This window comes from Aquarana catesbeiana, linkage group LG02 (genome assembly GCF_042186555.1).
Source record: "Aquarana catesbeiana isolate 2022-GZ linkage group LG02, ASM4218655v1, whole genome shotgun sequence".
Classification (NCBI taxonomy): domain Eukaryota; kingdom Metazoa; phylum Chordata; class Amphibia; order Anura; family Ranidae; genus Aquarana; species Aquarana catesbeiana.
Window position 1 is genome coordinate 149,293,265 of NC_133325.1, and position 15,812 is coordinate 149,309,076.

At 41.9% G+C, this 15,812-nt stretch overlaps 1 protein-coding gene across 1 annotated transcript in view; it reads right to left on the reverse strand.

Annotated features, from left to right (window-relative positions):
* Positions 1-805: 805 nt before the first annotated feature.
* Positions 806-15,812, reverse strand: part of NFE2 (nuclear factor, erythroid 2) — a 57,319-nt gene continuing 42,312 nt past the window's right edge. The window contains exons 3-4 of the mRNA XM_073613629.1: positions 10,900-11,072; positions 806-2,466 (exon numbers count right to left, since the gene is read on the reverse strand). Coding sequence (XP_073469730.1) covers positions 1,423-2,466; positions 10,900-10,944 — 1,089 coding nt within the window. The 5' untranslated portion in view covers positions 10,945-11,072 and the 3' untranslated portion in view covers positions 806-1,422. The remainder of the gene's footprint in view (positions 2,467-10,899; positions 11,073-15,812) is intronic.

Consider the following 15,812-nt stretch of genomic DNA (forward strand, 5'->3'; position numbering starts at 1 on the left):
ACCTCTGGATATGACGCTGAGCATGTGCACTCAACTTCTTTGGTTGACCATGGCGAGGCCTGTTCTGAGTGGAACCTGTTCTCTTAAACCACTGTATGGTCTTGGCCACCATGCTGCAGCTCAGTTTCAGGGTCTTGGCCACCTTCTTATAGCCTAGGAAATCTTTAAATAGAGCAACAATTCTTTTTTTCAGATCCTCAGAGTTCTTTGCCATGAGGTGCCATGTTGAACTTCCAGTGACCAGTATGAGTGAGTGAGAGCGATAACACCAAATTTAACACACCTTCTCCCCATTCACACCTGAGGCCTTGTAACACGAACGAGTCACATGACACCGGGGAGGGAAAATGGCTAATTGGGCCCAATTTGGACATTTTCACTTAGGGGTGTACTCACTTTTGTTGCCAGCGGTTTAGACATTAATGGCTGTGTTTTGAGTTATTTTGAGAGGGCAGCAAATTTACACTGTTATACATGCTGTACACTCACTACATTGTAGCAAAGTGTCATTTCTTCAGAGTTGTCAAATGAAAAGATATAATAAAATATTTACAAAAATGTGAGGGGTGTACTCATTTTTGTGAGATACTGTATGTTTACTTTAGTCAGGTGGTTGAAAAATGATGATATTTTGGCCTGATAACATGCAAGTTGCAGCAAGTTTGCCTTACTGATTATTGGTGTATGTGACAAATGTTTACATAGTATTTCTCAATGAATGCAGACCTGGGTTGTACTAAAGTTACATTTTTACACACAAACAAAATAAAAATATACTTTTCTAAGGAAATAATGAAACATATGAAACAAGGCAGTTTAGCTTGCATATAATTTGCAATATTTCAGTCATAACTAAAGTTCATCTACAGTCATTAAAATTTTCACAATGCAAAAGGAAAAAGGATAGAGTGTTTTTTTTTTTTTTGCTAACATAGACTACCTGCTGGAATGCTTGTGTAACCTCTAATGTCGCGTACACACGAGCGGTTTTGCCGTCAGAATAAACTCTGAAGGTTTCTCCGATGGAATTCCGCTCAAGCTTTCTTGCATACACACGGTCACACCAAAGTCTGTACAACACGTACGACGGGACTAGAAAAAGGAAGTGCAATAGCCAGTGCGCCACCCTTTGGGCTCCTTCTGCTAATCTCATCGGAACAACATACAGATGAGCGTTTTTTCCGATAGTAATTAGTTCTGTCGGAAAAATATAGAACATGTTCTCTATCTAAGTCCGTCTGAATTTTCGACGGAAAAAGTCCGATGGGGCATACACACTGTCGGAATATATGATGAAAAGCTCCCATCAGACTTTTTCTAACGGAAATTCCGCTCGTGTGTGCGCGGCATTGCAGAACTTGTTTTCAGCAGCCATTCTATCATTTGATTCAGTTCAACATACATGATTTATAAAACAATTTTCTAATTTGTAGGGAAAGAAATACTAGCATCTGGCGTCTGCTTGAACAAAAGATCCTCCTGATAAAACTGACTGCCTTGATTTTGTAAAATGCCATACAACTCCTGCTGAAGCCCTTTCAAATTGGTCTTCACTTCTTCCATGACCCTTTCTACCTCCTCTCGTTCCCTGTGCAGTCCTTCTCGCTCTGTTCTCAACTGCTCTATCTCCCTTTCCAAGATAACGATGTTCTCCATCTTGCGCTTGCGGCAATTTTGAGCAGCTACTTTATTCTTCCCACGTCTACGAATGTCCCTGACCAAAGCCAGCTGTGATTCTGTTAATGAGTAGCGTGACAGAAGTTCATTAAAGTCCTCCACAGGTAGATTGATGATTCTTTCTATGGGAAATGGAATTTGCATTGCAACTGCCCTTCGCTCATCCCTACTGCAGACCAATTCTTGAGTTCGAGATGTAATGTAGGGTTGGGTTTCACACAGATTGTGTTCCATAAAAGACTGTGTTAGGTTTGTAGCCATATTATACTGATTTTGATAGGCATGTGGTGGAACTATTTCCATAAAGTCTGACTGCAACCTCTGTGTATCTATGTTCTCTATTTCAATTGATTCGCCATCACTGAAGTTTAAAGATAAGCCAGAGTCTGATTCAAAATCATCTTGGCCTTTACAGGGCTGGTGTAGGGAATGGACTCCATTTAGACAAGCCTCTGGCATAGCTACATGATCTTGGCCACTCACCCCACTTGTAGGCACCAGCTTTGAAGCATATTGATTTATGCAACCCATTTGGGAGACATTTGACATGAACATTCCTGTGCAGGATGTTGGACCATATTCAGAAACCATAGAAAGAGTGGGCACTTGCTGAGCTTGAGGAGAAATGGGGTCCAGGTAAAGTCGATCTAAGTTTGGCATGCCCTGGCTTGCATTTGGCACTATACCGTCTCTTGGGTTATTTCCAAGACTGCATCCAAAAAATGGCAATGTAGGTGGCTGACATCCATATTCAGTTTTATATGCAGAATCTAGGTGCATATCCAGCCCCTGAATAAGACAAGAAAAAATAGTAAATATTTGTCCATGATGGGTTTCAGTCATGCTAGTGATGGGATATCTTGTAGTAGTAATTAAAGATCATTTGGAATTTTATTGCTTTTTCTTTCTCCACTGGGGGGGACTCACCTTCACTGTTTGTTATAGTAATTATTATCACCGAATAAGGAGCCAAAATATTTAATTGTCACCAGCACAGGAATAGAGGGAAAGTCTTCCAATAGAAACATTGTTGCCATGGCACCTGTGTAAAGCCCCGTACACACGAGCCAAATGTTAGGCGACATTCATTTATATATATATGTTTATATAGCACCAACATACAGTGCCTTGAAAAAGTATCCATACCCCTGGAAATTTTCCACATTTTGTCATGTTACAACCAAAAACTTAAATGTATTTTTTGGGGATTTTATGTGATAGGCCAACACAAAGTGGCACATACCATATTTATCGGTGTATAACACGCGCCGGCGTATAACACGCACCCCAAGTTTAGGAGGGAATTTTAAGGAAAAAAAACTTTTAGAAGGGAAGTTTAAGGAAAAAAAACTTACATTAAAATGCCAATCAATGCAGCCTTATCTGTCCATCTGCAGCCTTTTCAGTGTCAGTGCAGCCTTGCCCCAGTGCAGTCTTGTCAGTGCAGCCTTGTCATTGCAGCCTTGTCAGTGCAGCTTTGCCCCAGTGCAGCCTTGCCCCAGTGCAGGTTTGCCCGTGCAGCTTTGCCCCAGTCCAGCCATGTCAGTGCAGCTTTGTGCACTCGCCGCCGACATACACAGCCGTGGGAAGATTCAAATATGGGGCCGAGACTGCAGGGATTCGTTTGAGCCGAGATACACATACCCGAGTGTTCACGGCAGAGAATACTCGGGTATGTGTATCTCGGCTCCGACGAATCCCTGCAGTTTCGGTGCCACATTTGAATCTACTCACGGCTGTGTATGTCGGCGGCGACCGCGGCAATTGCCGCGATCGCTCCGATGACACAAAATCGGCGGGGATCGGCCTATAACACGCACCCACGATTTTCCCCTGATTTTCAGGGGAAAAAAGTGCGTGTTATATGTAATTGTGTAATTGTGAAGTGCAAAGAAAATGATAAATGGTTTTCCAAAATTTTTACAAATAAATCCAGTATTTATCGGCGTATAACATGCACAGGCGTATAACATGCACCTTAATTTTCAGAGGGAAGTTTTAGGAAAAAAATGAAATTTTAAATAAAGAACTTTGAAGCAAAATAAGGGTCAGTGCACATCAATGCAGCCTTATCAGTGCCCATCAATGCAGCCTCACCATTGCCCATTAATGAAGCCTGACCAATGCTCATCTGCAGCTTCACCATTACCCATCATTGCAGCCTGATCAGTGCCCATCTGCAGCCTCGCCATTGCCCATCAATGCAGCCTCATCAGTGCTCATCTGCAGCCTCACCAGTGCCCATCAATGCAGCTTTGCTATTGCCCATCATTGCAGCCTGATCAGTGCCCATCTGCAGTATTAATAAAGTAAGGCCTCGTTCACACGGGTGTACTCAAGATTACACCCATGCGAGGGCCATGTTTACACACACGGGATGCATAGTTGTTTCATGCATATGCGTGCAGGCAGTCCCCTTTATGTCAGTTGGGACACAGCGGCTGCACAAACATAGCTGCTGCTCCCAATTGGACATCTATGTGGGGAGGATATTTGTCCCTGAACTCAGACAGTGTGAGTTCAGGAACATGCACTCACAAAGATATCATTTTGGGAGCAACGATTGTTCCAATTGACCCGAATCCCATGCAGGTTAACACGGCACTTGTACAGGTGTGCACTTACTGTGTTTCCCCGAAAATAAGACGGGGTCTTATATTAATTTCTGCTACAAAAAAAACACACTAGGGCTTATTTTCAGGGGATGTCTTATCTATGTCCCCTGTCTTCTCTCCCCTCTCCCCCTGTCAACTCAGGAGTCATCATTATGACATCTTTAATCCCCAAAATAAACCTTAGTTAAAGTCATTTTAAAAATATGTAATCCGTTTTGTAAAAAGATTTTGTAAATTTATAAAAATATTATATAATGTCCAGTGAGTCTCTTTTTGTAACTTTATTGTCAGAAATACCTTATTTACAGCACTGTTGGGTGCTAACGTGATCCTCCGGAGCTCTACTTCCCTGCTCCGAGCACTGCCGCGGGAAGGGCCGAAAATGCCTGCTGACCTCAACCCCGCTCCGAGCACTGCAGAGGGAGGGGCCTGCTGATGTCAGCTGGGAGCAGAGGAGAAGATCTCCTGCGGATCACATGAGTGCCCAGCAGTGCTGTAAATAAGGCATTTTCGAAAATAAAGTTCCAAAAGGAGACACAGTGGACATTATATAATCTTTTTACAAAACGGATTACAGTAAAACCTTGTATTCTTTCAGGAATCATGCTTGTAAACCAAAGCACTCTTATATCAAAGCAAATTTTCCCATAAGAAATAATGGAAACTCAGATGATTTGTTCTACAACCATTTATTCATAAGTCCTTCAGTTTATAGTCCATATAAAAAGATTATAGCAATGTGATAGGTTGAGTAACCATAAAATGTCCATTCACAAATGGCAGCCTCCACAAAGGGATTAGAAGCAAAATCTAGCAGGAGCTACAGAATATAAAAGAGAAGAGAGGCGCCTCTAAGTGTAGCAATATGGATACATTTAATAAAGGTACAACATTTAGCAACTCACATGGTTGCTGATAAAAACAGGCACATCTATGTATGCAGGCATCTGGGATAAAGTTGTCCACATAGACCATCCCCCGCACCACCGGCTCCCACTGCTGTCAGTCTGCAATCGTGACCGGGAACACTACCCTGCAGTTGAGGGATCTGAAAGCGAGGCTTGAAGCGTTCGTGGAGCGCAGCATGGAAGAGATGACGTTGATGGTGGTGCAGAGCATGGTCTATGTGGACAGCTTTACCCCAGATGCCTGCATACTTAGATGTTCCTCTTTTAACCACTTTCTGCCCGCCCACCATCATATGACGGCAAGACGGTGCAGCTGTTATCCTGGACCGCCGTCATATGACGGCGCTGCCTTCCAGGAACCCTAGGGGGGGCGCGCGCCCGCCTCATCACTCGGGTCCCGGTGCGCGTGCCGGGTGGCCGCGATGTCCGCCGGGCACCCGCGATTGCCCGGTAACCGAGCAGGACTGTGGATCTGTGTATGTAAACACACAGATCCATATCCTGTCAGATGGGAGGAGACCGATAGTGTGTTCCTTGTACAGAGGAACACCGATCGGTCTCCTCCCCTTGTGAATCCCCTCCCCCCCAGTTAGAATCACTCCTTAGGAACACATTTAACCCTACAGTGCCCCCTCCTGGTTAACCCCTTCATTGCCAGTCACATTTATACAGTAATCAATGCATTTTTATAGCATGGATCGCTGTATAAATGTGAATGGTCCCAAAAATGTGTCAAAATTGTCCGATGTGTCCGCCGCAATATCGCAGTCACAATAAAAATCGCAGATCGCCACCATTACTAGTAAAAAAAAAAAATAATAATAAAAATGCTATAAATCTATCCCCGTATTTTGTAGACGCTATAACTTTTGCGCAAACCAATAAATATACATTTATTGCGATATTTTTTACGTTATTTTTTATGTAGAAGAATACGTATCAGCCTAAACTGAGGAATAAATTTGTTTAAAAAAAAAATAATTGGGATATTTATTATAGCAAAAAGTAAAAAATATTGTGTTTTTTCAAACTTGTCACTCTTGTTTTGTTTATAGCGCAAGAAATAAAAAACACAGGGGTGATCAAATACCACCAAAAGAAAGCTCTATTAGAGCCCTTTCACACTGGGGCGGTTTGCAGGCGCTATTGCGCTAATAATAGCGCCTGCAAACCGACCCGATAGTGCCGCTGCATGTATTCCTGTGTGAAAGCCCCGAGGGCTTTCACACTGGAGCGATGCGCTGGCAGGACGGTAAAAAAAGTCCTGCCAGCAGCATCTTCGGAGCAGTGAAGGAGCGGTGTGTATACCGCTCCTTTACCGCTCCTGCCCATTGAAATCAATGGGACAGCGCGGCTATACCGCCGGCAAAGCGCCTCTGCAGAAGCGCTTTGCGGTGGTATTTAACCCTTTCTCAGCCGCTAGCAGGGGGTAAAACCGCCCCGCTAGCGGCCGCATACCGACGGTAAAACGCCGCTAATAATAGCGGCGTTTTACCGCCAACGCCGCCCCCCGCCCCAGTGTGAAAGGGCTCTAAGTGGGGAAAAAATGATAAAAATTTCATTTGGGTACAGTGTTGTATGACCGCAGAATTGTTATTCAAAGTGTGACAGCGCTGAAAGCTGAAAATTGGCTTGGGCAGGAAGGGGGTGAAAATGCCCAGTATGGAAGTGGTAAATCATCAACCATGTGAGTTGCTAAATGTTGTACCTTCATTAAATGCAACCATATTGCTACACTTAGAGGCGCCTCTCTTCTCTTTTATACTCAGTTGTGACATGGCGCTTCTCTTATATCAAGACATCACTTGTTTATCAAGTCAAGATTTATAAAAAAAATTTGATTGTCTTGCAAAACACTCTCAATCCAAGGTTCTACTGTATATATTTTTACATGGACTTTACTAGGGCTTGTTTTGGGGAAAACAGGTTAAGTACGCCATGTGAACGCGGACTAACCAACAAGATCACTTATGTAAAAGGTGTCTTAATAACATTCCTACAGTGATCAAAACATAATATAAATTAAAATGGTACAGCGGAGAGATATCCAACACACAGCTAATTTCCTTTCCTGGTATCTCTTAAAACAGCGTTTTCCAAGCTTGCAGTTATGCTTCACCATGATAGCTGCATCTCAGTGCCACATTTACTGTTAAAATAAACCCAGCTCACCTACACCTACCTGAATAAGTGTTCTGTAGAGATGTGTGGGTAAGCATGAAGAACCACAGCTTGTCACTGGGAAAATTCCATGAAGGAAGCCCAGAAGTTTTGGATAGTAGCAGCACTCATAGTGATGGTGACAGGTTGGCTTTAAAAGCTAACTTAAAGTGGTTGTAAATCTCAGACATTAAATATGAACAATCTCGCCCTATGAATATCCCTCTATAGTGTGTACTTGTCTTCAGGGGTGTTGCTAGGGGGTGGCTATTGGGGCTATAGCCCCGAATCTGGGGCCCATACCCCCGAGTCTCTTGCCGCAGGGTCCCTGCTTAACCAGCGCTTCAATCACCCTGACACCATATAAACCATGGTGCCATGATGATTGAAGCGTCAACACCAGCCATTGCCTGCGAAATATGGCTTACCACCGGCGCCCCCCCCCCCCCCCCGCAGGCCTGCAGAAAGGTTGGTGATCACTGCTATGGGCTCTAGCCCCAGATCTTTTGCAGACCTAGCAACGCCCCTGCCTGACACCAAGAGAAAAAAAGATGACAGGGGAGAGACCTACAGCTGATTGACAGCCTCAGCTCTGTTTCTGTGTGCTGTGTGGAGGGGGTGGGTGCGTCCCTTCTCTCCAATCAGCTATTAGAGCTCTCCTCACTGAGTTCTGCAGAGTGATTTCAACTCTCCACCCCCCCCTTTTTTTTTAAAGTCTCTGGCAAGCTTTATAAATTCTGCACTTTAAACAGATGTAGATAAGAGAAGACTGCAGATAAACAGGTACAACTTATGTAGGAGGATTTGTTTCATCTCTGTGTATCACCAGAGGCCAGTCACTTCACTGGCTATACACACTGACTTTAACCAAATGTGATGCTTCATTTCTGAGGAGACATCAATGGTTTGAATCATTTGTTGGTTTCTTCAGTGGCAAGAAATCACTGTTATGTTTTTGTTTGTGCCTCCCTGCATCGCTTATAAAGTCAGCCAAGGGTACATAAGTTACATAGGTAGTCAGGTTGAAAAAGAGATCTGAAAATGTTTGTGCACTGACACTCCCCATTCAACCTGATGGAGCTTGAGAGGTCCTGCAAAGAAGAAAGGGAGAAAGTGCCCAAAAATAGGTGTGCCAAGCTTGTAGCATCATACTCAAAAAGACTTGAGGCTGTAATTTGTGCCAAAAGTGCTTCAACAAAGGCTGTGAATACTTATGTACATGGGATTTTTTTCATTTTTTATTTTTAATAAATATGCAAAGATTTCAAACTTCTTTCATGTTGTCATTATGGAGTAGTAACATTTTGAGGAAAATAATGATTTTAATCCATTTTAGAATAATGCCCTGTACACACGATAGGATTTTCCGATGGAAAATGTGTGATAGGACCTTGTTGTCGGAAATTCTGACCGTGTGTGGGCTCCATCACACATTTTCCATAGGAATTTCCGACACACAAAGTTTGAGAGCTTGCTATAAAAGTTTCCGACAACAAAATTCGTTGTCGGAAATTCCGATCGTGTGTACACAAATCCGACACACAAAGTGCCACGCATGCTCAGAATAAATTAAGAGACGAAAGCTATTGGCTACTGCCCCGTTTATAGTCCCGACGTATGTGTTTTACGTCACCGCATTCAGAACGATCGGATTTTCCGACAACTTTGTGTGACCGTGTGTATGCAAAACAAGTTTGAGCCAACATCCGTTGGAAAAAATCCATGGATTTTGTTGTCGGAATGTCCGATCAATGTCCGACCGTGTGTACAGGGCATAAGGCTGTAACATAACAAAATGTGGAAAAAGCGAAGTGCTTTGAATACTTTCTAGATGCACTGTATAAATAAGTTAAAAAGTAAGGGTCCCAACACTGAACCTTGGGTTACACCACTAATAACCTTGGTCCATTCAGAGTATAAATCATTAATCACTACTATCTCAATACAGCCTTTAAAGCGGAGTTCCACCCATAATATAATCTTTATCTCAATCCGTACATTCCTGCAAGTTTAACAACATTTGGCTATTTTTTTTTTCTTACTTTGTGTAGCTTGTTGCTAGGGTGTCTCCTGTATTCTGCCTCCTTCGGAGCCGTGGCGATGCACGTAATTTCCTGCGGCGCCTATGCTCCTAGGAGATGTGTGTCATTGTTCCCAGGAGTCAGTGGGCATCGCCACAGGATTGCATTGCGTTATTTCCAAACAGGAAATTACGTGATTAAAGGCGGATCTAAGAGCCACATTGATTGATTACCTTTGTTGCCATAACAACAGGGTGGGCACTTCCTCCGTCGCCGCCCGTTGTGATGGCAACCAGACACAATGCCTGCGCTTCACCCTGTGTAGAATGTGCATGCGTGAAATTGGGAGGTGCATGCTGGATAGCCAGCAAAACCTTATCACTAGCAGTGTCCTAGTGAGCTTCACATGCCCACAATCAAGATGGAAGTGCTCAGGAAGCAGAAAACAATGGTAGGTAAATAAAAAAAAAAAAAGATGTACTTGAACAGCGAATTTATTAATAACATGCTTTAGAGTATCTTATTTATACCAGCAGAACGGGTGGCTAAAAAATAAAAATAATAATATATGTGGGCAGAACTCCGCTTTAACCTCCCTGACAGTATTCTCTATTGTGGCTCTGGGTGGATTTTCAGCACCAAAAGCGGTAACCCCGAGCCACACTCGGGATCGCATCGCAGGATCCAGGTACAGAAAATCCTGCGATGTCTCCCGTGTGCGAGCCGTCCTCCGCCGGATCTATCACAGAGCCAAGCTCCGTTCCTTGCGAGCGTTGTGACGCACGGGGACGGAGAACGGCACCAAATTCAAAAAGTAAAAAACACAATACATGTACAGTACTCTGTAATCTTACAGATTACATTACTGTATCCATTTTTTCACATCTCTTTTGTCCCTAGTGGTTTGTCCAGTGTCCTGCATGCAGTTTTATATTATAAATACTGTTCTTTCTGCCTGGAAACTGGAGATTGTCCATAGCAACCAAAACCGTCCCTTTACATCAAAAGTGGTTTTAGACCAGCTAGAAAACAGCGATAATAAATTAGAATCACTTGCAGAATTGAGCGATAGTGATTTGTGGGGAAATCCATCATCAAACACTGAAAGTAATGACAGCGACAATTCTGCAACTGAGCAAATTTCAGTGTTTTTGATTTGATTACATTATTGAATAATTTTTATCATTATTATATTATTATTTGTTATAATTATATTATAATTTAAGATTTTGTGTTTCAAACTTTATCATACCCGAGATGTCTACTAGACTCTTGTTTGGACAGATTTAAATGAGTCATTCCTAAGAATTACAGGCCTACAATATAAAACGCCAAATTTTCATGCAAAATAATTATACCGCTTTCAGCATCAAAAATCTGAAATAATTATACCGCCAGGGAGGTTAAGCCAATTTTCTAGCTATTTTATAGACTGAGACATAATAAGCGGGTTTTGCTAATCTGTTATTTACCCAAAAATAAAATATGTTTTTGCATATCTTTACCATTTCCACTTACCTGTAGTTCAGTAATAGACATGATCTCTTGCCAAGTAAGATCCATGTCTCCTTGAGTGCACTGGTCTCCCACTTATAGGAAAAGTGTTTCAGATTTGCATTTTTGTAGAGGGCACCGAGCATAGTAAAGTTAAACAACCAGGAAAGCTCACAATATTTCTCGATTTGCAATGCCTTTGAAGAAAAAAAAAAGATACTAGTAATAATAATTTTCATAATAATTGTGCTGAGAAAATACATAACAACCCATCATATAGTTACGTAGCTGGTGTCTGTGGTAGCTGACCCGCCTATTGTCTTTTACTCTCTAAAGCTGGCTATACATGGATTAAAATTCTGTCGGTTCAGCAGGGGCGGTCTGAATTTTGATTCATGTGTGGCCACTGTGGTTGAACAGAAGTTGATCCACCAATTACAGTGCCTTGAAAACTTATTCATACCCCTTGACATTTTCCACATTTTGCCATGTTACAACAAAAAACGTAAATGTATTTTATTGGGATTTTATGTGATAGGCCAACACAAAGTGGCACATAATTGTGGAGTGGAAGGAAAACGATAAATGGTTTTCACAATTTAAAAAAAAAAAAAAATGTGAAAAGTGTGGCGTGCATTTGTATTCAGCCCCTCTGAGTCAATACTTTGTAGAACCCCCTTTCACTGCACTTTTTCGGTATGTCTCTGCTAGGGATGGTCCTGATGTTTGAGTCGAACGTAAGTTCGACATGAACATCGGGGGAACATTGGGTGTTGGGGCATTCGTGGCAAATTCGGGGACCGCCGAGCGCCCCATAATGCATTGCGAGATTGCAGTGCATTGATGGCTGCTGATTGGCCAAAGCATGCACCTGATCTGCATTCTTTGGCCAATTACAGTGCGATCTGCTTTGATTGAGAGCCACGATTGGCCAAAGTCAGGGTGCCTTTGTTCCATCATTTCTCAAGGGGCTAAGTCCATGCCCCACACTATATAAGGCTGCTTACACGATGGCCGTGTGTAGTGGGATTATAACGTGGAGAGGAGAACTTGATCTAGATTAGGCAGGTTAGTTAGTGGCGTGCAGGCAGTTTAGTGTGTATATATATCTCGTGTAGTATACACATATATATATATATATATATATATATATATATATATATATATATATATATATATATATATATATATATATATATATAGTGCCTTTGCAAAAGTATTCACCCCCTTGGCATTTTTCATTTTTTGTTGCCTCACTACCTGGACTTAACATGGATTGTTTGAGGATTTGCATCATTTAATTTACAGAACATGCCCACAACTTTGAAGATGTTTTTTTTTTTTTTTTTATTGCGAAGCAAACAACAAACAGGACAAAATAATAGAAAAAGTCAATGTGCATAACTATTCACCCCCCTAAAGTCAATACTTTGTAGAGCCACCTTTTGTGGCTATCACAGCTCCAAGTCGCTTTGGATAAGTCTCTATGAGCTTGCCACATCTTACCATTGGGATTTTTGCCCATTCTTCTTTGCAAAACTGCTCCAGCTCCTTCAAGTTGGATGGTTTGAGCTTGTGAACAGTAATCTTTTAGTCTGACCACAGATTTTCTATTGGATTGAGGTTTGGGGTTTGACTATGCCATTGCAACACATTTACATGTTTCCCCTTAAACCACTCAAGTGTTGCTTTAGCAGTGTGTTTGGAGTCATTGTCCTGCTGGAAGGTGAACCTCCGTCCTAGCCTCAAATCACACACAGAGTGGTACAGGTTTTGCTCAAGAATATCCCTGTATTTAGCACCATCCATCTTTCCTTTAACCCTGACCAGTTTCCCAGTCCTGACTGCTGAAAAACATCCCCACAGCATGATGCTGCCACCACCATGTTTCACTGTGGGGATGGTGTTCTTTGGGTGATGTGATGTGTTGGGTTTGCGCCAGACATAGCGTTTTCTTTGATGGCCAAAAAGTTCAATTTTAGTCTCATCAGACCAGAGCACCTTCCCCCATACATTTAGGGAGTCTCCCACATGCCTTTTCGCAAACTCAAAACGTGCCATTTTGTTTTTTGCTGAAAGTAATGGCTTTCTTCTGGCCACTCTGCCATAAAGCCCAGCTCTATGGAACGTACGGCTTATTGTCGTCCTATGTACAGATACTCCAGTCTCTGCTGTGGAACTCTGCAGCTTCTCCAGGGTTACCTTAGGTCTCTGTGCTGCCTCTCTGATTAATGCCCTCCTTGGCCGGTCAGTGAGTTTTGGTGTGCAGCCATCTTTTGGCAGGTTTGCTGTTGTGCCATGTTCTTTCCATTTGGTTATGATAGATTTGATGGTGCTCCTAGGGATCATCAAAGATTTGGATATTTTTTTATAACCTAACACTGACTTGTACTTCTCAACAACATTGTCCCTTACTTGTTTGGAGAGTTCCTTGGTCTTCATGGCAGTGTTTGGCTAGGTGCCTCTTGCTTAGGTGTTGCAGCCTCTGGGGCCTTTCAAAAAGGTGTGTATATGTAATGACAGATCATGTGACACTTAGATTGCACACAGGTGGACATCATTTCACCAATTATGTGACTTCTGAAATTGGTTGCACCAGAGCTTTTTATGGGCTTCATAACAAAGGGTGTGAATACATACTCACATGCCAATTATCAGTTTTTTATTTCTGAAAAATAGTTTTATGTATATATTTTTCTAATATTACTTCACCAACTTAAACTATTGTGTTCTCATCCATCACATATAATTCAGATTAAAAAAACATTGAACTAAAGGCTGTAATTTAACAAAATAGGTAAAAAGCCAAGGAGGGGGAATACTTTTGCAAGGCACTGTAGTTGTCCCGTGGACAGATCTCTGCAGCTCCTCCAGTTACCATGGCTGCTTCTCTGATTAATGCTCTCCTTACCCGGCCTGTCAGCTTATGTGGACGGCCATGTCTCGGTAGGTTTGCAGTCATACCATTCTCTTTCCATTTTCAGATGATGGATTGAACAGTGCTTTGTGAGATGTTCAAAGCTTGGGATTTTTCTTATAACCTAATCCTGCTTTAGACTTCTCCATAACTTTATCCCTGACCTGTCTGGTGTGTTCATTGGCCTTCATGATGCTGTATGTTCACTAAGGTTCTCTAACAAACCCCTGAGGGCTTCACAGAACAGCTGTATTTATACTGAGATTAAATTACACACAGGTGGACTATTTACTAATTAGGTAACTTCTGAAGGCAATTGGTTCCACTAGATTTTAGTTAGGGGTATCAGCGTAAAGGGGACTGAATATAAATGCACGCCACACTTTTCAGATATTTATTTGTAAAAAAAATGGAAAATCATTTATCATTTTCCTTCCACTTCACAATTATGTGCCACTTTGTGTTGGTCTGTCACATAAAATTCCAATAAAATACATTTATTGGAAACCAGTATGTGGAGGTAAAGTCTACATTGACTGTTTCATTACGCTCCAAGATATCGTTAATTTTGGGAAATGTTGCTGGACTGTTTTATTGTCCTCGAAGATACCATTAGCATCCATAGTTTCCCTTCTATAGCCAATGTTGTTTCCCTCCCTTCCTTTGTATGTGCTGCACTGACTAGATAACACATTATCGGAAGACATTCACTCCTCTCGGCGTTGTGTACCAAGAACATGTATTTTCACTTTCTTTGGTGCTCAGATGTTCAAGGTGCCTTTTACAGAGAATCCGGTACACATGAATATATCGCTATTATACAATGTGCCATTTTAAGTTTATAAAGTATGAACATATACCCGACACTGTACACAATTTAATCTAGTATTAGCAGATTTCTTTAGTATAAAGTGTAAAATTAAGTAATACCTTGGTTGGAGGTTGGAGATATAATTAAAGTGGTTATTGAGGCTCTTGTTTCTTAACCACTTCAGCCCCGGAAGGACTTGCCCCCTTAAAGGGGTTGTAAAGGTTCAGAGTTTTCTAAAAAAAAACAAAAACAAACATGTCATACTTACCTCCGCTGTGCAGTTGGTTTTGCACAGAGTGGCCCCGATCCGTCCTCTGGGGTCCCTCAGCGGTGCTCCTGGCTCCTCCTCTTTTCGAGTGCCCTGTCGGAGAAGCACTCTCTTTCGTGGACACCTGTGCCGGTGCGCTCCCGTGTCCTGCTTCTGCGTCTATTCACACAGAAAGCAGGACTCGGCCCCGGCGCCCGCTTTATTGGATTTGATTGACAGCAGTGGGAGCCAATGGCTGCCCTACTATCAATCCATCCAATCAGGACACGAGACTCCGGCTTTTGCTTGTGTGCTTGTCACCGGCGTGAGATGGAGGGGGTATAGGTAAGTAAAATGGGGCTTAGGCTGCAGCATTACAGGAGGTTTTTCACATAAATTTTTTTAAAAGGTGTTTATTTTGGTTTTACAAACAGAAAAACAACAGGGATGGACTGAGGTTTTTCACCTCAATGCATAGCATTGAGGTGAAAAACCTCGAGGGTTTACAACCCCTTTAATGACCAGAGCACTTTTTTCGATACGGCACTGCATCGCTTTAACTGACAATTGCGCCTTCATGCGACGCTGTACCCAAATAAAATTTACATACTTTTTTTCCCGACAAATAGAGCTTTCTTTTGGTGGTATTTGATCACCTCTGCGGTTTTTATTTTTTGCACTATAAACAATAAAAGAGCGACAATTTTGAAAAAAAACATTTTGTTTTACTTTTGGTTATAATACATATCCAAAAAAAATATATGAAAAAACTAATTTATTCATCAGTTTAGGCTGATATATATTCTTCTACATATTTTTGGTAAAAAAAAAAAAAAAATCACAATAGGCGTATATTGATTGATTTGCGCAAAAATTATTGCGTCTACAAACTATAGGAAAGATTTAGGGACTTTTATTTTTTTTTTATTGTTTTTACTGGTAATGGCGGCTATTTTTAGCGG